The sequence below is a fragment of the Suricata suricatta genome, chromosome 1 (assembly GCF_006229205.1).
Source record: "Suricata suricatta isolate VVHF042 chromosome 1, meerkat_22Aug2017_6uvM2_HiC, whole genome shotgun sequence".
Lineage (NCBI taxonomy): Eukaryota > Metazoa > Chordata > Mammalia > Carnivora > Herpestidae > Suricata > Suricata suricatta.
In genome coordinates, this window is record NC_043700.1 from 73,226,558 (window position 1) to 73,253,400 (window position 26,843).

At 35.3% G+C, this 26,843-nt stretch overlaps 1 protein-coding gene and 1 long non-coding RNA gene across 2 annotated transcripts in view; one reads left to right on the plus strand and one right to left on the minus strand.

Moving 5' to 3' along the window:
* IQCM (IQ motif containing M) overlaps positions 1-26,843 on the plus strand; it is a 426,883-nt gene that overhangs the window by 237,256 nt on the left and 162,784 nt on the right. Inside the window, exons 10-11 of the mRNA XM_029954957.1 lie at positions 14,388-14,532; positions 22,733-22,867. Of these exons, the coding sequence (XP_029810817.1) occupies positions 14,388-14,532; positions 22,733-22,867 (280 nt within the window). The remainder of the gene's footprint in view (positions 1-14,387; positions 14,533-22,732; positions 22,868-26,843) is intronic.
* The window catches only part of LOC115304743, a 75,319-nt gene that overhangs the window by 31,015 nt on the left and 17,461 nt on the right, over positions 1-26,843 (minus strand). The window contains exon 2 of the long non-coding RNA XR_003914601.1: positions 20,223-20,377. This is a non-coding gene — a long non-coding RNA (uncharacterized LOC115304743). The remainder of the gene's footprint in view (positions 1-20,222; positions 20,378-26,843) is intronic.

The following is a 26,843-nucleotide window of genomic DNA, read 5'->3' on the forward strand; positions in this document are numbered from 1 at the left end:
TGCAGCATCCTTTCTTGATAAAAAACCCTCAAGAAAGTAGAGATAGAAGGAACATACCTCAGCATCATAAAGGTCATATGTTAAAGACCCACAGCTAATATCATTCTTAATGGGAAAATACTAGAGGTTTTTCCTGAAGGTCAGGAACACAACAGGGATGTCCACTTTCACCACTGTTGTTCAACATAGTACTGGAAGTTCTAGCCTCAGCAATTGGACAACAAGAACAAAAATAAATAAATAAAAGGCATTCAAATTGTCAAGGAAGAAGTCTAATTTTCACTATTTGCAGATGACATGATACTGTGTGTGGAAAACCCAAACAACTCCAACAAAAATTGCTAGAACTGATACATGAATTCAGTCAAATCACAGGATATAAAATTAATGTACAGAAATCAGTTGCATTTCTATATGCCAATAATGAAGGAGCAGAAAGAAAATCAAAGAATTTATCCCATATACAAGGGTACTAGAAACCATAAGGTACCTAGGAATAAACCTAACCAAGAGAAAAAGGATATGTACTCTGAAAACTATAGAACATTTACGATAGAAGACATAAGGAAATGGTAAAACATTCCATGCTCATGGACTGGAAGAACAAATACTATTAAAATTTATTTACTACTCAAAGCAGTCTACAAATTCAGTGCAATCCCTATCAAAATAACACTAGCATTTTTCATAGAGCTAGAATGAATGGTTCTAAAATTTGTATAGAATCAGGAAAGATTCTGAATAACCAAAGTAATGTTGAAAAAGGAAAACAAAGTGAGAGGCATTACAATCCCAGACTTTAAGCAGTATTACAAAGCTTGTAATCATCAAGACCATATAATACTGGCACAAAAACAGACATATACATCGATGGAACAGAATGGAGCACCCAGAATGACCCACAACTATATAGTCAACTAATCTTCAACAAAGTAGGAAAGAATATCCAATGGAAAAAAGACAATGTTGGGAAAACTGGACCATGACATGCAGAAGAATTAAACTGAACCACTCTCTTATACCATACACAAAAGTAAATTCAAAAAGAATGAAAGACCTAAATATGAGACAGGGAATCATCAAAATCCTAGAGGAGAACACAGGCAGAAACCTCTTTGACCTTGGCTATAGCAACTTCTTACTACACCCGTCTCCAGAGGCAAGGGAAACAAAAGCAAACATGAACTATTGGGACCTCATCAAGACAAAACAACACTTCTGCACAGCAAAAGAAACAATCAACAAAACTAAAAGGCAGTCTATGGAATGGGAGAAGATATTTGCAAATGACATGTCAAATAAAGGGTTAATATCCAAAATCTATAAAGAGTTTATTAAACTCAACACCCAATAAACAATCCATTTGAGAAATGGGCAGAAGACATGAGTAGATACTTCTCCATAGAAGACACACAAATGGCTAACAGACACATGAAAGAATGTTCAGCATCACTCATCATTAGGGAAATACAAATCAAGCCCACAATGAGATACCACCCCACACCTGTCAGGATGGCTAAAATGAACTCAGGAAACCAGAGATATTTGTGAGGATGTGGAGAAAGGGAAACCCTCTTGCACTTTTGGTGGGAATAAAAACTGGAGCAGCCACTTTGGAAAACAGTGTGGAGGTTCATGAGAAAGTTCATGAGAAAGAAACTACCTTATGACCTAGCAATTGCACTATTAGGTATTTATCCAAAGGATACAAAAATGCTGATTTGAAGAAGCACATGCAAATGTTTTTAGCAGCACTATCAACAATAGCCTTGACTGATGAATGAATAAAGAAGAAATGGTATATTTTTACAATGGAATATTTAAAAAATTTTAATGTTATTTATTCTTGAGAGAGAGAGAGAAAGAGAGAGAGAGAGAGAGAGAGAGAGAGAGAGAGTGAGTAGGAGGAGCAGAGAGAGAGGGAGACACAATCTAAAGTAGGCTCCAGGTTCTGAGCTGTCAGCACAGGGTCTGATATGGGACTCGAACTCATAAACTGTGAGATCATGACCTGAGCCAAAGTCAGATGCCTAATGGACTGAGCCATCCAGACACCCCTATACAATGGAGTATTACTCAGCCATCAAAAACAATGAAGTCTTGCCATTTGTAATGACATGGATGAACTAGAGTGTATTATGCTAAGTGAAATAAGCCAGTCAGAGAAAGACAATACCATATGATTTCACTCATACATATAATTTAAGAAGCAGAAAAGATAAGTATAGGGAAATGGAAGGAAAAATAAAATAAAATAAAAACATAGAGGGAGACAAACCATAAGAGACTCTTAACTAAGGAGAACAAACTGAGGTTTGCTGAGGGAAATTGGTGGGGGGTAGGCTACAGAGGTGATGGCTATTAAGAAGGCACTTGTGATGAGCACTGGGTGTTATATGTAAGTGATTAATCACTAAATTCCATTCCTGAAACCAATATTCGTGTTACTGAACTAATTTAAATAAATTCTTGGGAAGAAAACAAATATTATTTCTAGGTATCTTATTTTCTTGTATGTACTTGTAAATAAAATTGTTTTTTTAATTTCTTTTTGTGATAGCTTGTTATTGCTATAAAGAAACATAACGTATTTCAATATATTGATTTTGTAACCTGTGACTTTACTGAATTGATATATATTAAATCAAATAGCATTTTGGTGGAGTCTTTTGGTTATGGTATTATTTTACTTTATTTTTTAATGTTTATTTATTTATTTTTGAGTGAGAGAGAGACACAGACTGTGAGGAAGGCTCCAAGCTCTGAGCTGTCAGCTCAAACACCAATGCAGGGCTTGAACTTAAAAAACCATGATCATGACCTGAGCTGAAGTCAGATACTTAACCGACTGAGCCACACAAGTGCCACTATAGTTTTGCATATATAGTATCATGTCATCTGCAAATGGTGATGATTTTACTCCTTCTTTTCCAATTTGGAAGCCTTTTATTTCCTTCTCTTTTTCCCCTCCAATTGGCATGGCTAGGACTTCCAATACAGTGTGGACTAAAAGTGGTGAGAGTGGGCATCTTTCCTTTTTTCTTAGTCTTCCAGGAAAGCTTTTGGCTTTTTACTGTTGAGCATGATTTTAGCTATAGGTTTGTTATATATGGCCTTTTTATTATGTTGGGGTATAGTCCCTTTACTCCCTCTTTATCAAGAGTTTTTATCATAAAGGGATGTTGAATTTTATCAAATGCTTCTACATCTACTGAAATGATCAGATGATTTTTATCCTTCATTTTGTTAATGTGGTGCAATAGGTTGATTGATTTATGGATGTTGAAACATTCTTGAATCCCTGGGATAAATTTCACTTGATCATGGTTGATGATCATCTTAATGTATTGTTGAATTCAGTGCTAATATTTTCTTAAGAATTTTGGCACTTATGTTCTTTAGGGACACTGGCCTGTTATTGATTGATTCCTTCCTTCCTCCCTCCTTCCCTCCTCCCCTCTCTCTTTCTCTCTTTCTTTACTTTCTTTCTCTTTCTCTTTCTATATCTTTCTTCTCTTTTTTTTTCCTTTTCTTTTTTTCTTTCTTTCCCTTCTCTGGTTTTGACATCAGGGTAGTACTCACCTCATAAAGTGAGTTTGGAAGTGTTCATTCATTTAATTTTTTGGAAGAGTTTGAGAAGTATAGGTATTAAATCTTCTTTGAATGTTTAGTAGAATTCACCAGTAAAACTATCTGGTCTTGGACTTTGTTTTTTTGGGGAGGTTTTTGGTTACCAATTCAATCTCCTCACTAGTAATTGGTATATTCATATTTCTGTTTTTCTTGATTCAGTCTTGAAAGATTATATGTTTGTAGGAATCTATGCATTTCTTCTAGTTTGTCCAATTTGTTGGCATATAATTGCTCACAATAGTCTTATTCTTGGTATTTGTGGTATCACTTGTAAGTTTTTTCATTTCTGATTTTATTTATTTGAACCTTTTTTTCCCCTCATAGTAAGTCTAGCTAAAGGTTTGTTAATTTTGTTTATCTTTTTAAAGAAACAGATCTTACTTTCATTGATCTTTTATATGGTTTTTTTTAGTATCTATTTTACTTATTTCTGCTCTGATCTTTATTATTTCCTTCTTTCTACTAACTTTGGGCTTCATTTCTTCTTCTTTTACTTCCTTTAGGTGCAAAATTAAATAGTTTGAGATTTGTTTTTGGTTTATTATTATTATTATTATTATTATTATTATTATTATTATGAGTTAAGTCTGTACTGCTATAAATTGCCTCAGAATTACTTGCTACATCCCATAGATTTTGGTATGTCACATATCCATTTCCATTTGTCTCTTGGTATTTTTAAAATTTCTCCTTTGATTTCTTTGTTGACCCTGTGGTTGTTTAGTAGTATGCTGTTTAATCTCCACATATTTGAGATTTTTCTACTCTTCTTAATTATAATATTAATTTCTAGTTTTTTTCTCTTCTCTTCTCTTCTTTTCTTTTCTTTTTTCTTTTCTTTTCTGTTTATTGTCAAGTTGTTTCTCATATAACACCCAGTGCTCTTCCCCATAAGTGCCCTTCTCCATGCCCATCACCCTCCTTTCCCTCCTCCCCTCCCCCATCAGCCCTCAGTTTGTTCTCAGTATCTAAGCGTCTCTCATGGTTTGCCTCTCTCCCTCTCCCCAACTATTTTTTCCCCTTCCCCTCCTCCATGGTCTTCTGTTAAATTTCTCCTGTTCCACTTATGAGTGAAAACATATGGTATCTGTTCTTCTCTGCCTGACTTATGTCACTTAGGATGAGACCCTTGAGTTCTATCCACGTTGCTACAAATGGCCAGTATCCTTTCTCATTGCCATGCAGTATTCCATTGTATATATAAACCACATCTTCTTGATCCATTCATCAGTTGATGGACATTTAGGCTCTTTCCATGATTTTGCTATTGTTGAACGTGCCGCTATGAACATTGGGGTACATGTGCTCCTAAGCATCAGCACTTCTGTATCCCTTGGGTAAATCCCTAGGTGTGCTATTGCTGGGTCATAAGGGAGTTCTACTGATAGATTTTTGAGGAACCTCCACTCTGTTTTCCAGAGTGGCTGTAATTTCTAGTTTCATACCATTCAGTTGTCATGCTTGGTATAATTTCAGTGTTCTTAAATTTTATGCTGGCTTTAGCAAGGGAGTGGGAGAATGTTGTGATTGCTTACACTCATGGGCCCCAGCCAGCGAACAGGGGGGTGCCACCGCCGTTCACCCTCACCAGCCTTAGCAAGGCAGCAGGATGGCACTGGGTCTGTACATACTCTCCTGTGCTAGTTGGGTGGGGAGAGTGCAAAAGTGGCATCTGCCAGTGTCTTCATCTCTAAAGAGAGTTCCAGCTGTCCCCTGCCCCTTCAGCAAATGCTTTAAGCTTAGCAAATGAATCTCCTTCACATATAGTCTAGGCGCTTTTCAAACTGCTTCTTTTATGCTAAGTCCCAACCAGAGTGAGACTGCAGGTGAGCCTTTCAATAGGAGAATCTCAGTTTCCTACAGCCCTTTGTGTCCCTCAGATATAAACCCTGTTGGTTTTCCTACCCATCTGGATGTGGTCCTTTTATCTTTTGTTATAGAGAAACAGTTCTGCTACTTTTCAGTTCTTTTTCAGAGGGAATTGTTCCATACAGAGCTGCGGGTTTGGTGCATTTGTTGGAAGAGAGGAGTTCAGAATCTTCCTATGCCGCTATCTTCGACCACCTGCTACCCCTCTACCCCGTCCCCCCCCGCCGCCACCGTACTACCTATATTGATGAACTGTTCCCTTGTCTAAGCTATACCTGGAGTTTTCTTATACTTTCAACTTGCTCACTTCCATATTTAATTGATTATCACTTGCATAATATTTATTTTGTTGTTCTTACTCTCTGTTTCTTGCCAGAGCTTCTTGGTATTAACTCTAACATGGAGAACTACAGTTAACTCCTAGTTATTTTCCTTGCTACCTACCCCCTAATCTGTCACATACAATTAAAGAAAGTTTACTGTGATAACTTTATTCCATTCCTTATAATCTTTTAATGGCTCTCTATTGCTTATAAGAAAAAGTATGAATTTTCTAACATAACATGGTACACATTACGTCCCTGGTATGGCACTTGCCCACTGTCCATCTTCATCACATGAGAATTCCTTACTAATGCCATGTACTCTAGCAAAGCCCTAATTCTTTAATTCCCTGATTGTTTCATATTATATCTTATGTCTTTATGCTGTTCTCTTAGGCTGGAATACTCTTTCTCCCTAATATTCTGATAAAATCCAACTTATCTTTCAAGGTCTTCCTTAAATATATGTGCTTAAACATTGTCTTAGGTCCATTAAGCAGAAATTATCTCTCCATTTTTTTGGTCATTCTTGTGCTCAGGTATCTATATTATTACCTGTCTGTCATGAGCAATACAAAGATGTGACTTGTTTGGGAGTACATACTCTTTATATTTATAGCACCACACTATTTTGACATGTAGTATACAGTCTATTATTTTAACTGTTTGCACTTATTATCTGCTTTTTTTTCTTGTTTACTTAGTTTTTTGTATATGTTTACATTGTTTCTTTTTTTTTTGTGTTCAAATGCCTAGAATAGTGCTTGGTACATGGTAAGTATATCAATAAGTATCTATCGATTGGATGAATTAATTCAACAAAATACAGTTGTAGAAACGTATCAGGACACTCCAATGATTCAGATTTATATAGACTGAGAAATATTATATATATGTACATAATATATAATATATATATCATGGCTATATATCATATATATGATTATGTATTTATATTATGATTTACTTTGATTATAGAATTGCTTGCTGATATTATAGAGTCATCCATCATCTCTGGTAGAAAAATGAGCCTTAGTAAACTTAGAGAGCAAGAATGGGCCCAAGATTATGGTGAAAGGAGAGACAAGGAAAATGTTGAATTTCTATGTAAAGGTAGAATTTGAAAAGGAAAAAATGGAAAGCACTTTTAAAGGGTCAGAGCCAGTTTAACCTAGACTGTTGACTTTGACTTGGTTATAAAATTTGTTATGATCATTGATTTTCTTTTTTATTCTATAACGCATGTGGTGCTTTGTATGTGGGATGGCTGCTCTGTTTATATGGTGAATGTTGTCTTGCCTGCTTTGAACAGCTAGTGCAGCAGGCCTGTAATGCACACATTGTCATGTTCCAGGATTGTGCCTGTGTGCAGGGTTGCTATTGGGGGAATTCTTGATAGAGTTTCTGCCCTGGAGGCTGTGCAGCATATCACTGGGTAATTGTCAGCACCATGGCAGTCCTTGTGCTGGGAAACTTCCATGGTCATATTGTTTGACTACCACTTCAGATCTTATAGCTGTGGACAGTGTCTATGAAGATGTCACTTTACGATACCTCAAGAGAATGTACAATTTCTACCATTTCCTGTGAAATGCTCCAGTTTGGGTTTATTTAGAATAATGAAGTAACATTGAATTATCTCAGTCATAAGGGTACCACAGAGGTTGCTGCAGTTAAGTATCAGAATTGTTTCCACCATTCAAAGTGTCTTTTTCCTTTTAAAAACTCTGTACTATTTGTATGTGGTTTTGAATAAGTAATACTGGTCTAATAAAAAACATAAAGATACAGAAACAGTATTTTACTCAGTGTAATGCCTCTAAGATTTTACTTAATTTTAATATTTTTCTCTGAATATTTATAATTTAAAATTTTAAATTTTAGTCTTAAATTGATAATATTCAGTTGCTATTTGCCAAAGATACTGGAATTTCAGGACACTTGAATAGCTGATGGTTGCAATAAGAAAGTGTTCAAAATTGTTTCTAAATAAATATTTGTTGAATCAATAAATTGGGATAATTCTGGAGAGTCTGAGGTTTAAGGTTTTGATAGCAATACCCCATACTTAGGCCAGTGGTCTTTAATCTTTTGGAGGTTATAGAATCCTTTGTAAAGTGTAAATTTTCTCTCATTATGTCAAAACACAAAACAGAAACAATAAGAAAATCCTTAAGCCCATAGATTCTATGGTATAGTTGACATTGAAAAGAAAAGTTTTATTATGTAAGTTTGTTAGCTTCCAGACAACAGGGGAACTATGTTCTTTTATTCAAGATTACTTCAAAACAATGTAAAAATAGTTACTATGTACTGGATCCAATTTCTTGCCTGGTGTGTGATATCATAGAGCATATAGTCCAGAGAGATATCCAGATAACTAAAAGAATTATTAGGTACAATGGGACACCTGAGCGGTTAAGCATCTGACTTCAGCTTATGTCATGGTCTCATGGTTTTTGAGTTTGAGCCCCATGTCGGGCTCTGTGCTGACAGCCTAGAGCCTGTTTCCGATTCTGTGTGTCTCTCTCTCTGACTCTCTCCTGCCAATGATCTGTTTCTCTCTGTCTCAAAACTAAATAAACTTTAATAAAAAGAAGTATTAGAGACGAATAGGGAAATTAGAAAGATCATTTAATCCAAAAGGCTGTGTCTGGCATAGGGTTTGGATAGTGCCAATACATTAAGATCTGGAAAATGAAGGGCAGTTATGTTTTGTCAGGTTAACCGAGAGGCTCAGAGTGTTGTAGGCACAGGGAAAGACAATATTAATGGCCTTTGGTGACATAGAACATTGAGGGGCTAGGGGTTGGTTGGGAGGACAGATGCAGTAGAGGAAGCTGAGATAGCAGTCAGATTAAGCATGTTCTTAAAAACCAGGATAAGGAGTGTATGCTTTTACTTACTATATGGGAATAAATGAGTTTAAAGCAAATCAGTGACATTAATAGATTTGCATTTTAGGAAAATTACTGACTCTGGGCAATGAATTGGGAAAGAGGGAGAAAGGACAACTAATATGCTTTTTCAATAATTCAGTGTGTTATAATGTTGGCTTGTGTTAGGGCTGGAGAGATAGAGCAAAGATGGGACATTGGGTTTGTATAGACTTCAAGGTAAGGGAGAGGGAGGCGTCAAGAATAGTTCCACAGTTTTTGTGGTTTTTGTCTTGGGCAACCTGGTGGGTGATTGTGAAATACAGAATTTAAAAGGAAGAGCAGGTAGGAGCAGGGCATAAAAGAAAGGAGATAGAGTCTAATTTTCTTTTTTATTTAAAAAAATTTTTTTTTATTTTTGAGTGACAGAGACAGCGTGAGCAGGGGAGGGTCAGAGAGAGAGAGGGAGACACAGAATCTGAAGACAGTTTCCAAGCTCTGAGCTAGCTGTCAGCACAGAGCCTGACTGGGGGCCCAAACCCAGGAACTGCAAGATCATGACCTGAGCCAAAGTCAGTCGCTTAACTGACTGAGCCATCCAGGCACCCCTAGAGTCCAATTTTCAACACTGAGTTTGAATGATCTGTGGAAAATCTTTGAGATGTCTGGGAAGCAGTTGAATATATGGGTCCAGAACTCAGAAAGAAGATTGGCCCATAAGAAAACATTTAGAAATTATCAGTATTTCTTAAATTCTTTCCCACCTTAACACACTTGAGGAAGATGATAAAACCTTCCCACTATGAAAGTAGCTCTATTTAGGAATGATTCTCATGTTTATCTCCAAGAAAACTCTTTACCCAGGTGACTAGGTGGCTCTCTTCATTCGTGTCTGTGCTAATTAATCTGTGTTAATAATAAGAAAGACTGCCCCGTATTACCCAAAAAATAACGTCCAGTCTGGTCACTCCCTATTCCATCTAAAAGACTTTATTGTTCTTTAAACCATTTATTACCACCCAACACATAGATATTTGTTTATTGGATTACTGTTCCTTCCATTACAATGTAACTCCCTGTGCCCAAAATTTTGCCTTTTCTGTTTATTAATGTGCTCACAAGGTCTAGAACATTCCTGGCACATATTTAGTGCCTAATTAATTAAATTACTTAAAATAAATATATAAATTAAAATAAGCTTTTTTCAACATGATAAGGAATTGTAATAGTATATCTGGATCATAGGATGTGAAATTTGAAAAAAATTCTAAATATTTTAGTATAGCTCCCTGACCAAGGATAACTTCCTGTATTCTGCCCCCATCCATAGATATGAGATTATTATTAGTGATTCTAACTGGAGCCATGGGAGTTGATGTTGATTGTTTGGGGAGAATATATAGAGGAATGAGAAAAGCAGTTAAACTGTAAGGCCGATGATGAAAAATCCAGTAACAGTGAAGCATTAGCCAGAGAGGTAAGGACAAAATCAGAATATGCTAGATCAAGGAAGTTCAGAGGCAGTTTAAGAAAGTGGGGTAAGTAGTCTCAAATGCTGCTAGGAATGAATAAAGGTCTAGACAGAATTTTGTCTTTACAATAGTTCATGAATGACCCTGGCAAGTTTTAGTAGAGTGATGTGTAGAAAGCAAGGAAGTGAAAACACCTAGAGTAGATAAATATGGAATACTAAGAGGTTTAGGAAAAGATGGGGTAAGATGGAAAATACTTAATATGTTTAAATGCTTATTGAAAAAAAGAGGGGAAGGTTTGTGATATAAGAAAGATGAGGATAATCCATATTATTAGAACACTAAGAATTTTGGAGGGGGTATATTTATGACGCATGACAGGATAGCCTTAGGTAAGAGAGACATATTTCTCTGTTGTAGGTCCATAGCATATTGCTGAGTGTTTAGATTTGGTGATAGGAAGTTGAGATAGTAGTAATCTAATGTTTTCTCCTTGGTGAAGTAGGGGGCAAGGTCAATTGCTGGGAACATTTAGAAAGTGAGTTTGAATGTTTGAGGAGATTGAGTTTCTATAGCAAATGACAAAAAAGATTTCTAGGAAAACACAGGTGAATTTTCAGGCCAGGTGAGGTTGGTGATCAAGAATTGAAGTGATACCATTCCTCTAAGTTTTATAATTATTTTTATTAGTTATGGAAAATAAGGCACAGAGAGTTAACAAAATTTGTCTAAAGTTACACATCCAGCTAGTGGCATATTTAAATTTTGAGCATCAAACCCAAACCTACCTGACTACAAGCACTTGAAAACTTTAGAACATTTTGGCAATAACACTATTCAGCAATAATTGCAAACTGGTGGAGTATTTTCTCAGGTCAAGTTCCACATAGACATTGGCCAAATTTAGATTAAAACCACCTTCTGATACTGTAGAGGCATCTGCTCTATATCAGGGGGATGATGCAGAAAGCAACAGCTGTATTCATACAAAGGGACATCAATTGTGTGGCAATCAGAAGCTGCTACATCTTGCAGAGACTCATGGGTGGAAAGCAAGATTCATTGATACGGTTGACCAAGAATGTGTACTCACAGCCTTTATACTAAGCAATTAGAGATAGAAGGATTAACCATGTGCTTCAGGTATATAAATAATAATCATTCTGACCAAGATCAGAGTGGATGACAACAGCAGATGATAGAAAATGCCTAAAAAGAGAAGAACCAAGTCCAGGGGAGAGCCATTTGCTTTAGCTACATACATGTGACTAAGGGTGTCACTAATTCTTTAGTGGCTGGGGAAGTGAATACAAAAATTATACTTCACATTATTTATAGCTTGTATACTTGTGTGTGTCTATGTATACGTGCTTAAGATAACAATTCAAAATACTCAATTTTTATTTCCTTGGGGTTTAGTTTATGTTTAAAACCCTTTTCCTGCTTAGTTTTAATAAGGTTTTTGTATAAATACCCTTTTAGATAATCTCCTATGTGAGTCTTTAAACAAGGTTACATTTCAGTTAATACATATGGATAAGTTGTCTGCTTATATGTTTAAACATCATTTTTAAAAAGTTAGTCTGTGGAAAAACATTTGATGTAATACTGCTCAAGTGTTAAAAAAATTCAACATGTAATGATCTCTTACAAACTGATAAGAAATACACCATAATAATAGCTTCTCTGTAGGAGAAGCATAAATGGCAAATAAATATGAAAAGAGAAAACTCTTACTAGTAATCACTTAGTCCTACTAAATGTCATATGGAGGTGGAGTTCTCCAAGAAAGCAATCCATTCACTACTTAAATTTTTTTTAATGTTTTATTTTATATTTGAGAGAGAGAAAGAGAAACAGAGGGTGAGCAGGGGAGGGGCAGAGTGACAGAGACAAGCTGTTAACAGAGAGCCCAACATGGGGCTCAAACTCATAAACAGTGACATCATGACTTGAGCCAGAGTCGGACATTTAACTGACTGAGCCATCCTGGAACCCCTATTATTTTTTTCTAAAAAGAGACATGACTATATCAAACAAAAGGCAAAGTGAAAGTGCACACAGGAAAAAACTTTAAATGTTGATGCTCCATAAATAGGCTACATTTACCATTTAAGTCAGCATGGATTGGAAAATTATAATTATTGATTTGCAGTGCTTCTTTTATATTCCAATATCATTTTTGTAAATATGAATTTGTACATTTTTATAATAGAGCTTATCTTGAGAAATGTTTAGGAAGTGGTGCAAGATTACGTACTGAGGTGTACATAGCACCATCGCAGAGGCGTATCCCATGCGGAGGACCGGCAGAGAGGCATCCTGTAGTGAGAGCCATGCAGATGGACCATTATCAATTTCTCTGACCCAAATTCTTAAACATAAAAACCTAGGTAACCTTTTGAATGCCTCAGATTTGAGGAGTCCCCCACAAGTTGGGTTGTGTCCCCAAGGAGGATCAATTAAATTTGGAGGGAAAAACACTCCAGTTGGGTCTGATGCTCCTGCTTTCTTAGCAAATGTCATCATCCATCTAAGAGACACACTGCAACCAGGTCCTTTTGGCTCATGCTCTACGGGCATAGTGAAAACAATGCTTGATTCCTAATTATTAGCAAAAGAAACCTACTAACAGATTTAAGCAGAGAGATATTGAGTAGAATATTGGGTAGAGGTCTGGAGAACTAAGTTTAGAAACATGAAGGGATGATGAAGTTTAGATAGCTCCCTCTCAGAACTCCAGCCACATCCTGCATAGAAAGAATTTAATGCAGATACTGAATTCTGGGCATTTCTGCCTTCATGAATGCTGCACATACAAAATGGATATTGCTGCCACAGTTACTCTACCACACAAATGAATTTACCACTATCTTGCTTCTAAAGCCTCACTAGTTTCGATTCAAAATCTGGTGCTGATGTAGATAATGAACAAAGCTTTAACAGAGGAGGCTTTGGTCATTAGGATCTGATGTGTGGCTTCAAATTGCGGGAGGTTTGTTCTGTCTCCCACTAAAATTCACATGGAAGGGAATGCTCCACAAGTGTGACCAATTCATTATTTTTTTTAAAGCAACAAGAGCCTGTTGAATAAAAGGCAGATTAAAAATAAACATTGGGAAATGTTATTAAATGTTGAAAGAAATGTTTTAGGAAAGAAACCAAAACAGAAATTCACAGAATGCATGAAAAATACTAAATTCAAGTAGATTAAGAGGAATATAGTATATAATAAAAAGTATGAGCTCTGGAGTGTCCCAGTTTCAGGTTCAAAACCAATTCTGCAACTTACTAACTTACTAGCTACTGCAGCTAACCACCCAATAACTGGGAAAGTTATTTAAAGAGTGTTTTCCTTAAGTTTTTTTCACTTGTAAAATGGTATACAAAGCACATCAAAGGAAAGATGACTCAGAGAAAAATTCATGGACTTAAATACATTCTGAAAAAAAGTAATGAAAATAGATGTCTTTAATTTAAGAAGTCGAGAGCAGGAAAATAATCCTTTAAAAAGGAATTAATAAAGATAAGTAGAGAAATTAATGAGCTAGAAAGTGTAAAATGTAAAAATAATTGAATTGTTAAATAAAATGGAACTATTTAGAAAAGAAGAAATCTGAAATAGATTGGTTTTTTATACTTTAATTTTTCAAGTTTATTGTAGTAGAATATAGAAAATGTATATATAGAAAACTATGGTCACAGTTAAAATGTAAATTGATAAACCAAATTTTGCAGTATGCTGAAAATGATAAACTTATTTAGCAGTTTTAAAAACATGAATAACTTGAAAAACTATAGTAAAAAAATGAGTAAAAGACAATTTTCAAAAGAAAGAAAATGAAGAAGGATTTGAGCACCTGTAGTGAGTAGCTTAGGCAAGAATCACCATTACAGAATCTCCCTTAATAACACGTTTTATTCTGACCAAGTGGGTTACATATGTAGAAATCAGGATGCCAGCTTAGGAAGCTTCCATGAAAGTACCCATCACTGAAAACTCTATGATATGGGAATTATGGATATCTGATGACAAAGCAACTCATAACGAAGCTCTCTGAACTCCAGGGACATTATCTCATTCTACAGTGGATATGTTTAACCAAGCTAAACATTAACAAATACATCCATAATTTAAGAAACTGGATAAAATAGATGAAATGAAAAGGGCAAAATCAGCATGGAGCTTTACTGTCTGCACTGCTGTTTTATAGGCTTTGTATCATGGACCAAATTTGAGAGCAGTTATAAACTTGTATCATAGACTAATTCATCGTGTTAAATATCGACACGGTCTTTGGAGGACAAGACAAATTACAAACTTTGTGGAGCTAGAAGAATGGATGGACAGAAAAAAGTGTAAGTGATACAGTCATTTCTGGTTTGACTTTAAATTTGGAATTCAGGGGTGCCTGGGTGGCTCAGTCAGTTGGGCGTCTGACTTCCACTCAGGTCATGATCTCACGGTTTGTGGCTTTGAGCCCCGTGTCAGGCTCTGTGCTGACAGCTAGCTCAGAGCCTGGAGCCTGCTTTGGATTCTGTGTCTCTCTCTCTCTGACCCTCCCCTGCTGGCACTGTCTCTCCCTGTCTCTCAAACATAAATAAAAAACTTAAAAATTTTTTTATAATTTGGAATTCATTTAACCATTGAGGTTATATATATAATTTAAATATAATCACCCATAGACACAAAAGGAAAACTTTTTTTATTCTGCTGAAAGCTATTTGCATTTTATTTATTTTTTAAAAGTTTTATTTTAAAGTTTTTATTTAAATTCCAGTTAGTTATTATACAGGGTAATATTAATTTCAGGTTTACAATATAGTGACTCAATAGTTCCATGCAACACCTAGTGGCTATTTGCATTTTAAAGTGATGTATTGTATATTTGGCTTAATTTATTAGGATCTTGTGTTTATAATCAAAAGAAAACCCATTCTGGTTAACCAAAGCAAAAAGAAAATTTATAAGAAAAGTATAAAAAAGATAGTTAAAGAATCAAATTTCACACAGAATTTGAAACAGAGCTACTCCAGAGATTTAAGGAGCAAAAAGGCAAGGAAAAAAATCTCTTTTCTTTGGGAGATAAACTGTTATCACTTCAAGACTTTTGTGTTTCTGTGCTTCAAATTCAGAGTCCAGGGAGAGAGCATCTGATTAATCTAATTTGAATCATGAGTCCAATACTCTGTCATGGTAGGGCAGAGAATTTTGCTTGAAAGTTTCACAAAGGTTCCACTGGGGGAAGGGTGGTTCCCCAAAGGAAAATTACATATTGCTAACAAAAGAATAGCTAATAGACACCAAGAAAACTAAATAGATATCTGTTATGTGTTGCTTGTTAGTGTTGAAATTCTGTTCACAGAACAAGTTCCTCCATTTATATGTAGCCTTCAGAGAGTCTGGTTCCTATTATATTTAATGAATTTACATTGCTTCAGATTAGGATGGACGTTACAGCTAGTGTCTTGATTAAAAAATAAATAAATGAAGCCTTCTGGTTTCTGGTTCCACATGTAAGGAGCCTGGAAGTCTCCACTCCATTTTAACATGTAAAAAAGCTGAACAGACTAAAAAAATTAACCTTTTATGGATCTATAAGAGAAGGGAAGAAACAGGACAAACTGCTGTCCCAAGGTTGAAGAGACAGATACTCAAATACAGGGAGTTACAGCCTACCAGAGCAGAGACTGATGACCAGAAATTGATATGGGAAGAAACGAGTGTAGGCAAAGATATGGAGAAAGAGTAATCCTCTTGCGCTGTTGGTTTGGTAAGAATGCAAAGTGGTGCAGCTACCATGGAAAACAGTATGGAAGTTTCTCAAAAGAATACATGCATCCATGTATTTATTGCAGCATTATTGACAAAGCCAAATTATGGAAACAGCCCAAGTGCCCACTGATAAATGAGTGGATAAAAAAGAAATGGTATTTATATACAATGGGCTATTATTGAACCATAAAAAATAATGAAATCTTGCCATTTCAAACAACATGGTCACATCTAAAGTGAATGCCAAGTAAAATAACTCAGTCAGAGAAAGACAAATACTATGTGATTTCATTCATATGTGGAATTTAATAAAGCAAATGACCAAAGTAAAAAAGATAAAAGAAATCAGACCCTTAAGAGAACAAACTGGTGGTTACCAGACGGGAAGTTCGGGGAGAGGATGGGTGAAATAGCTGAAGAGGATTCAGAATACACTTATCATGATGAGCACTGAGTAATGTATAGAGTTGGTGAATCACTATACTGTACATCTGAAACAAATATAACACTGTATATTAATTATACTGGAATTAAAATAAAATTTTAAGAAAGAAAAGAAAAAAGAAATTGATGTGAGAACCAGCACAGCTAGGAAAAATCTGTCTTAGTCAAATAGCTGAAAGCTCAGTGTGAATAGTCCTTCGAGTTAAAATAAAACTCCCACAGGACCCAGTCATAAGAAGGCCCCCACAGTATTGTGATATTTACCTCCAGGAACTTGACCAGATTCCTGCAGTAAATATCAGAGAGACATGACTATTTTGAAATTTGCCAGATCACACTCTTCTTAATATGGCCTACCTTCAGAGGAAATTAGTTATCTGGAACCTAACCTGCTAAATCATTTTCAGAGCTTAACAGAGCTTGTGAAGGGCAATACCCAACTTCAGTCCATCCTGGACTTTCTGTCCCACCAATAGGAGGAGAAAAATAATCCTGGAAAACACTTGTATAGTTCACAGTCCAGAGAGCTACAGGGTCACTAAGAGACTGAGACCCTATCATTCGTCTATAAAACATTTCTTCCCACACATTACTAAAGGCCTATTTACAGCAGTTCCTTTTACCTAATTTATCATGTCTGGGAATCAAGAAAAAATTGCAAAGTATACAAAAAGGCAAAACCCACAATCTGAATAGATAGAGCAAACATCAGAATGAGACCTGGCAGTGATGTCAGAGTTATCGTACCAGGGATTTGAAACAACCATGATTAATATGCTCTAGGCTCTAATGGATAAAACAGACAGCAGGCGAAAACAGATGGTCAATGTAAGCAGAGACATGGAAATACTAAGAAAGAACCAAATAGAAATGCTAGAGATAAGACTGTAAGATGCCTTTGATGGGCTTATTAGTAGATTGGACATGGCTGAGGAAAGACTCTCTGAGCTAGAGGATATATCAGTAGAATCCTTGAAAAAGCAAAGAGTACAAAGACTGAAAAAAAAAAAAAGCCTGAACAAAATATCCAGGGACTCTGGGACAACTACAGAAGGAATAGCATGGATAGTGGGAATATCAGAGGGAGAAGAAAGAGAGAAGAGAACAGTAGAAATATTTAAAACAATAATGACTGAAAATTTCATCAAATTATTTTTGGACACCAAACCACAGATCCAGGAAGCTCAGAGAACACCAAGCAGAATAAATTCGAAAACAACACATGTTTTGATGTAGGCATATCATTTTCAAACTACAGAAAATCAAAGATTAAAAGAAATCCTGAAAGAAGCCCGTGGAAAAAAACTACCTTTTCCGATAGAGGTAGAAAGATAAGAATTACATTCAATCTATTAGAAACCATACTATAGACACCTCACCAAAGAAGACACACAGATGACAAGTATTCGGAATGATGCTCCACATCACATGCTCCACATCAGGAAAATTTTTATTAAAATAATGAGATACCACTACACACTTATTAGAATGGCTAAAATCCAGAAAACTGTAAATATAATATACTGGTAAGGATGGGGAGCGATAGGAACTATCATTTATTGTTAATGAGAAGGCCAATGATACAACGATTTTGGAAAACAGTTTGGTGGTTTCTTATAAAACTATATATACAGTTCCCATATAATCCAGCAACCATGCTCTTTGGTATTTACCCACAGGCATTGAAAACTTATATCCACACAGAACCTGCATATGTATGTCTATGTCTACTTTTTCATAATTGCCAGAACTTAGTAGCAACCAAGATGTCCTTCAGTAGATGGTGACTAGATAAACTGTGGTGCATCTGGACCAGGGATTATTTTTAGAGCTAAGAGAAAATGAGCTATCAAGCCATGAAAAGACAAGAGAATCTTAAATGCATATTACTAACTGAAAGAAGCCAATCTGGAAAGTCCATGGACTGTATACTTTCAAACCATATTACACTCTAGAAAAGGCAAAACTATGGAGAAAATCAAAAGATTGATATTTGCCAGGAATGAGATGGGGTTGGGAGGAAGGATGAATTAGAATCTAGAGGAATTTTAAGAAGTGAAGCTAATTTGTATAATTCCGCAATTATGGATACATGTCATTATACATTTGTCTAAACCCATAGAGTATGCAACACCAAGAGTGAATTATGCAGTAAACTATGCACCTTAGTGATTATGACATATCATCCTTGCTAACAAATGTATCACTCAGATAAGTGATGTTGATAATTAAAAGAGGCTCTGCTTATGTGGAGGTAGTTGGTGTGTGAGAAATCTCTGTCCCTTCTGAATTTTGTTGTGAACTTGAAACTAGTCTTTAAAAATTGTCTTAGGGGCGCCTGCGTGGCTCAGTCGGTTGGGCCTCCCACTTCAGCTCAGGTCAGATCTCACGTTCGCGGGTTCGAGCCCCGCATCAGGCTCTGTGCTGACAGCTAGCTCAGAGCCTGGAGCCTGCTTCCGGTTCTGTCTCCTTCTATCTCTGCCCCTCCCCCGCTCATGCTCTGTCTCTCTCTGTATCAAAAAAAAAAAAAAAAAAGAAGCTGTTGAGATTTCCTTTGTCTTAAAACTCCTTAAAAAAAAGTGAGTGAGAGAGATTATACTGACATGCACTCAGATTTTCCAACTTTTATACATAAACTCTACACCCACTATACACAAAATTCAGAAAGAGAATTTGTTTTCTTTGCCGTCTTTTTTTTTTTTTAATTGAGTTGTTGGGTGCCTGGGTGGCTCAGTTGGTTAAGCATCTGATTCTTGGTTTCAGTTCAGGTCATGATCTCGAGGTTCATGAGTTAAAGCCCTGAGTTGGGCTCTGCACTGACACTACAGAGCCTGCTTGGGATTCTTTCTCTCTCTCTGACCCTCCTGTTCTCGCTCATCCTTTCTCTCTCTAAACAAACAAACCAACTCAAAAAATTAAGGTGTAGTTGATATATAACATTGTATTAGTTTCAGGTGTACAACATGATTCAATATTTGTGTATATTGCGAAATGATCACAACATGTCTAGTTAGCATTGGTCACCATTCATAGTTACAAAGTTTTTTTTTTCTCTTTTGATGAGAACTTTTAACGTTTACTGCCTTAGCAATTTTTAAATATATAATATAATATTACTAATTATAGTTAATAAGAAAGGTATTCTCAATACTCTTTTATGGATAGTAATTTTATATTCTATAATTGAGTATGACTGTACAAATAGAATCATTTTATCACAATAATTACTAGGCTCTTACATTTCTTGCAGTTATTACACTGAACACCTTTTCTTTTCCACTCATTTTATTTTTCAAGCTACTGACTGCCAAATCACATATCCTTTCCGAAACACTCCTCCTATTTTACACATTTAGTCTTGTCTTCATCCCCAAATCTGTCACTAAATTCGTTTTTTAGCTTTTAAGAATCTTACTTATTTTTACTTATTTTTCTATTTTACTTATTTTTCTATGTTTTACTTTTTTCCCACCATTTCTCCTCTTTTATTTTAGCTGCAGATTTCACCCTCATTGCATCTTAATCTCTCAGTTTGTAAAAAGGCCTTATGTTCATTTTTTTGGCCTGAACTCTGGTGGTTTCTAGCTGAAAAGCACTTTGAGTTGAAGTTTTAAAAGAAAGTCAGAGGGGAGCCAAGTGGATACATGGAGGAATAATGTTCTAGGCAGAGGGAGCCACAAGCACAGAGGCAGGAAGTTGGAAGCTTTTAGTGTTGGAGGAACTACGACTTCTATTGGAATGGAGCAAGAACTGAGCAGAATGAGATGGGAGAGGTAGCAGGTAGCGGGAGCGTAGGCTGTGTCAGGTTTTACAGACCATTGGGTTTTACCTTGAAAAGGTTGGGAAGCCCAAGGGGGACTGTGTTCCAAGGGCTATGATATGACTTATGGTTGAACACATCCTTCTGGCTGTTTAGTGGAGAACAGGCGTCCAGGAGATAAGTACGTAAAGGAGTCCAGTTAGGTGCTCTGTCCAGCATGGGATCTAAACAGTAGAAGAGAATTAGCTAAATGAATGATTTAAAGAATTACCAACTAACGCACCCATTTGCACTGAGGATTAAAGTAACTCTAAAGTCTACAGAATTTGCAAGTTGTATTTAATGTTACGTTCCTTAGAAAATTCTCCATCCCTTCAATGTGTGTATTGCTAATTGGGTGATATTTTACAGGTATTTATACACATTTTCAAGAATCTTCCAATGACCAGAAAACATCATTAATTTTTATGATTTAAGTTTTGTAATGACACTAATTAAACCTGTCTACAATATTAATTCTGTTAGTGTGTTGCTGAACATTTGCTTTTCAAGCATGATACATAGGGTAAGGGCATTATTACCTACATGACCATAGTTACATGACCATAATGTTAATATCTACATCAGTTTGATCTACTGAGAAGCATCTAAAATGGATTAAATGAAAAACCAATGAAGATATATATACTTTTTCAAGGAGAAATATATTTACTTAAACAGAAAAGTAAAAAGTGGTATTCTTTGTTCACAAATTTGGATTTTTTCCAGAATCAGACCCTGAGACAAGAATTGAGGTACAAATAACTTTATTGAAAGTTGATCCCAGCAAATACTGTTAGTGGAATGAAGTAAGATGGGGAAGGGATGGAATTCAAAAAAGAATGTATTATCCAGCAGATTGCCATTAACTGGGGCTTGATCCCTCTCAGGAACAGTGTAGACAACTTTCCTTACATGCTGGGACTTTATCCACCAGCTCCCAGTTGAGGGAGGGCCAGTGGTTGAGAGCCACCGCACTTTGGCCTTAATTCCCTGGTGTTAACTGACTTGCTGTATAGGTGGGCAGAGTGGAGTCCTGCAGCCAGAGGGAGCCCTTAGGCAATGAAATGAGATGCTGGCCATTCTGGCCAGCATTCACAGAAATGTAAGGGACAAGGCGATATGGATGGGGCACCAACAGCAACTGCTCTAATTTGTTTATTTGAGCAACTTTCCTTTATTTTTAAGGGCTGAAAAGCCAACTAGCTAAATACAAGTTTTTATTAAATAAACACAAAAAAATAAGTAAAAGGTTTATTTATTTTTGAAAGAGCGACAGAGCATGAGTGGGGGAGGAGCAGAGAGAGAGAGAGAGAGAGACAGACAGACAGACAGAATCTGAAGCAGGCTTCAGGCTCTGAGCTGTCAGCATAGAATCTGATGCAGGGCTTGAACTCAACAAACCATGATATCATGACCTGAGCCACAATCTGATCCTTAGTCTGCTGAGCCACCTAGGTGCCCCTAATTTGCTTACTTAAAAAGAGAGAAAAAGCCATAGATATTCTAAATATGAATTTATTTTACTGTTGTGTTTCAGTATCTGGAATAGTGGTTTATATTTAGGCACTCAATATTTCTTGAATTTGTTGATATCTAATGATGATCTACTTCAACCAAACCAAGAAGTACATAAACAGAAATTTGAAGTCCATGTGGTTGAATGTCAGGATTGTACCTTAAGTTCTCTTAGAAACCATTCTAGTTCCCTTTTTCATCTCGAGCCTGTATTTCAGAGCTAAACCTTTGCTGAGGCAGACCCTGTTGTTCTGTTCATGCTGATTGATGATCGTCATCATGGGGCAAATCAATTACACTTCAGAGTAGAGCCTCAGTATCACATTTTTGTTGAGAAAAAGTAAACTTTTCATGGGGAACTACACTTATAAAATGTATGCATTAGTTTTCTTGGTTATTATCCGACTTCCATTAATGCCAAGTATGGGAGATAGGGGAATGCTGACCCAACTGTGTGGTTTTCTGTGGAAACCTTGAGCCAAGAGAGGCAAGGTCACTTTCTGTGGTCACTTGAACCAAGTGACCTTAAACTAGGAAGGAGGAATACATGAAGTCATTGAGCAAAAAGTAGACATCATTCTATTTAGGGGAAAAATCAGAAGTAGAATAAGCAGTCCAAAGGAGAATCAACAATACATGTGGTTAGAATAAGGATAAAAGCCAAAAAGAGAAGAAAAATTAGGGGAAATAATTAAAAATGAATCCTGACATCAAAACTGTCTTACAGTGCAGTTTGAGCATTCATGTATGCATGATCCATGGACAATTGTCATGTAAATCAGGCCAGAGGATGCCAGTGTTCTCTGTGGAGAAACAAGCCCAAATCTGACAACTATGGAACGTGGGAGGGAGAAACATGCCTCATTTTCTTCTAGCCTTCCCCGCGAGGTCGCTATAGTGCTACTCTATCAAGACATAACAATAAAACTAGAGGTAAAGTTCCTTTCAAGTTAGATGAAGCTTTCTGGTAGTTTGTACTTCATATAGTATTTATAATGAAAATATTTATCTCTTTCTTTTAGTCTATGAAACAATGTTTGCTAAGAGAGAAGATTGGCAAGGATTAGAAAGAAGTGAGCTCCTTAAGTTCTTTAGCGACTGTGGTCATTTCCCAACCCAGCAGCAAATTGATGAGGTTTGGGACCTGGTCCATAGAAGTGAGTGGTTTCCCATTTCTTGTCTTCTTTTCTCTTCCTTTGTCTTTCCCTTTCCTCCTTTTCTTCCTCCCGTGTTCTTTCCTTCCCTCCTTCTCTTACTTAATTTAAACATAATTTAAATTTAAATTGTTCCCATTTTTCTTTTTCATTAAACTTGTCTTATAAATCCTTTTCCTAAAATTTAAAAAAACTGATTTCAGTATATTTAAAAGAAGAGATTTAAGGGCAATTAAAAGAAGTTAATATAATACTGTTTTTTTGAAGGGGCAGAGGAGATGATTTTAAGGTTTTAAAATTTTAATATATTTTTGATACAATATAAATTACACCTAACTCAGTGTATTTTAAGGCGCTATATTTTAAATACTGATGCTAAAAATCTTGCTACTCGATAGTTAGTTTGGTACTGAAAACATAGCCAAGTTTAAATATTTAAAAAGTTGTAAACTATTTGAATAGAATTTTATGGTTAGAAAATCATTCCTTTCTGAACAGCAAATAGGTGAAAGGATAGTATTGTATGAGAATATTTAATAATTTAAATGGAAGAACATCCTTCTTTCTCTAGTAAGACTGAAAATTATCACGAAGATGTGGGGAATCTCAAAACATTTTTCTTAATCCCTTTAGCTTCTTCTTGATGTTTCTATGACCATAATAGTACTATGGCTTGCTGTTATGTTTAGAGATGATGGATGGTGTATTCACAATTTAACTGAGGAAAAATTGTGAAACTGAGCTCCGTGTGGGGCTCTGTACTAACACTGAGGAACCTGTTTTGGGATTCTCTCTCCTCATTTTTTCTGCCCCTTCCCCCACCCCTCAAAATAAATAAATACACTTCAAATACAGGAAAAGAGCTCACATGCCTGTAGGAAGATTTGATTAAGATCAGAGTGACAAAGTGGAAGCTTCACTATAGGTTTGAAGTTCGCTTTCTTGGTTTTTAGTTTACCGAATTTATTACCTATAGACTTTGCTTTGCCACTGCTGGATCCCTAGTACCTAGAACAGTTTTCTAGATTCTCAACTATTTGCTCACAGATTGGCAGAAGCATCTAAATCACTTTGTGGTTTAGTAGTCATGACTAGATTGTTTAATTTTTTTTCCTGATAACAAAAACCTAGAATATTTATTATAGAAAATTTGGGAATATATAAATATACAAAACTAAGAAAAATAATTGTAAATATTTGATGTCTATCTTTCCAGTGTTTTTCTATGCATATGACATGATTTTTATGAAAAGTGAGATTTTTCTACATGTTAAAAAAAGTCTGGTTTTTTTTTTTTGCTTACTGATACTTACAAGTTTCCAAGCCATATCTTTCACAGCATTATTAATGACTGGGTAATAATCTGTCATATGGAGGTTCTATAAGTTATTTATCATTGCATGTTTAAATTGTTTTAATTTTCTTATAATAAATAATAATGAAAAAATTAAATGCAGCAAAATAGCATGAATTAGACATTTTAAAATTTATGTTGATTGTGTTAGTAATTTAAAATATAGTTTTGTTTTTAAATTGACAGTTTCATAGAGATACTTTCCTCTACTAATTATTTTGGAGTATATCACAAACGCTTAGGTTTAGAGAATGGTTCTGGCATTAGATTTCCTTGGTTTAATTCGTGGCTTCACCCCTACTAGCTGTTTGTCTTTGGACAATTTATTTATCTCTGCTATGCCTTATTTTTTTCAACCATAAAAGAGAGATGGTACTATCTAAGTCATTGGACTGTTGTGAAGTTTAAGTGAAATAATTTATTTAAAATATATGTCTCAATATAAGTGCTCAGTAATGTTTGCTTTCCTTATTCTTCAGTATACTTGTTTTGATAATTTTTTATTTTGAAAATGTTTAAATGTTGAATCTCTTTGTATACTGACTCATTCTATAAAGCCTGTTTGCTGAATGGTTTTTGTTGGTTTCCACCCTCTCTTTTGATTATCATAATGACCTGTGTGTTTATTTATGCTCATTTTATAGATGAGAAGGCTGGGACTTAGAGACTTTTCTAAGCTCACTAAGAAAGTTGGAACTTGACTCTGGTCTCTTTAAGTTAGGTTCAGTGTTGCTTCCATTTTACTATGTGAATATACTTTAAAAGTCCATGTTATGAAAGCATAATTAGATGATTAAAACATACTTGACAGCAAGAACTGCCTTTTATTGATCTTTCACAGACTAGCCTAATGCCTTGCACTATAGTAGGTTTTCTGCAAATGATTGAGTTTATTAAATTTCTTATTAAAACTAGAATTTTCAAAAGAAAAGTTCATTTCCAGACATATTGTTTTTATTATACTGCCTAAAATTAGGAAGTTTTTGGTTTTTGGTTTTTGATTTTTACAGAAAGGAGCCACTCTAACATAATTCAAAATATATGTCCAATTATGTTGCTCCATTCAGTTGAAAAAATTCTTTTGGTGCATAAGAAGCTTTCATTTGAAGTGGAAATATCCTAACTAATGGAAAAAAATATTTATGGGAAATGAAGCTAAGTTAATAGTTTTCTTCTTGCTTTTGGTATATATTCCATTTTTAAAGAATCTGATTTTATGTGTTTTAGATTGTCAGTCATCTTCATTCATACTGACTTTTTTGATTGTGGATAATAGCTCCAGATGTGCAACCTACGCATTTTTTTATCCAGTAGAATATTTCACCTAACGCATATGTACTTAATTCAATTGATTAACTTCTTCAGTGCATGACACCAAGTAGGTCACATTCCTAAAACTGTCTGTATGTGTTCAGGTATTTTTAGCTCCCCCCCCTTCTTTATTCTCATCACTATGGTAACAAAAAAATTTGTGACTGAGGACATGATTTTTGTCTGAAAATCTTCCGTTGGGAAAATGAAGCAACTTCAGGCTACATGTATGCGTTGATCTTAAAAGCTGAAGACTATGCAAATATCATATTATTTGATATTCATTTAAATCTCAACAAATCAAACTAATAACTATAGAATGGTATATCTGAAAGTAAGGAAAATAATACACTGTGGTTCTATATCATCTATTCTCCTATCTGCCTGAATTTTTAGATATTTGAACTTTGAGCATTTTCTAGTCTTTTTCCAGCATGTAAATAGAATTTTTAGTTTATTTTCTTCTGTTGAAATGAATACACAGTAACAGTGAAGACAAGTCAGTTTTCACTATGGGGCTCTAGACAAGAATCTTAAAATCAGAAACATAGAAGTTCCTTGTATGTTATTTAACCTGCAGTATTCTATGCATCTGAAGAAACTGTGGCCTAAAATGGAATGTGAATTATTTCAAGCTCCCTGACTAGTTAGTAGCAAATTGTGACTAAATCCTGGGTCTCCTGATCCTCAGGGCACAGCTTTGTCCACCATAAATAGACAACACTACATTTTCTGTTGTTTTCTAAAGAAAAGGTCTTGTTGTTATTAAATTGGAAACATATGATTATTTTTCCTTGAATTTTTTCCATATGAGTAAGCACTCTAACAATAAAATTTCAATTATGCAAGAAAGGGATTAAAGAGGATTTTAAAAGATCAAGAAATATTCTAGGGTGTAAGAAATATGAGACGGGCAAATTCTGATGATAAAAAAATGTAGAAGGTATTGGAGATAACATGCTACAAAAGTCTTATTTTATTTTATTTTATTTTTTTAATATAACACAATTTATTTTTTCTAACATATGCAATTATTTTCCATCATTTACAATACAGTAGTTACAATGACACTCCAAACAGAAAAGCAAAGTAAAAAATCAAAACCTCAACTTCTCTTTCATGTAATTAGACTTATACAGAGATTAGAAGGTTAAGTAACAACTAGTTAATCACCTAATTTCACAGCTATCTGAAGTGGCAATCGTTATATAGCAGCTTATCTATGATACATTCAAGATACATGATACAATTTATTACTTGCCCATAAGCTACAACACAGCCTGCTTAATACCTTTCCTTAAATTCCACCTCTAT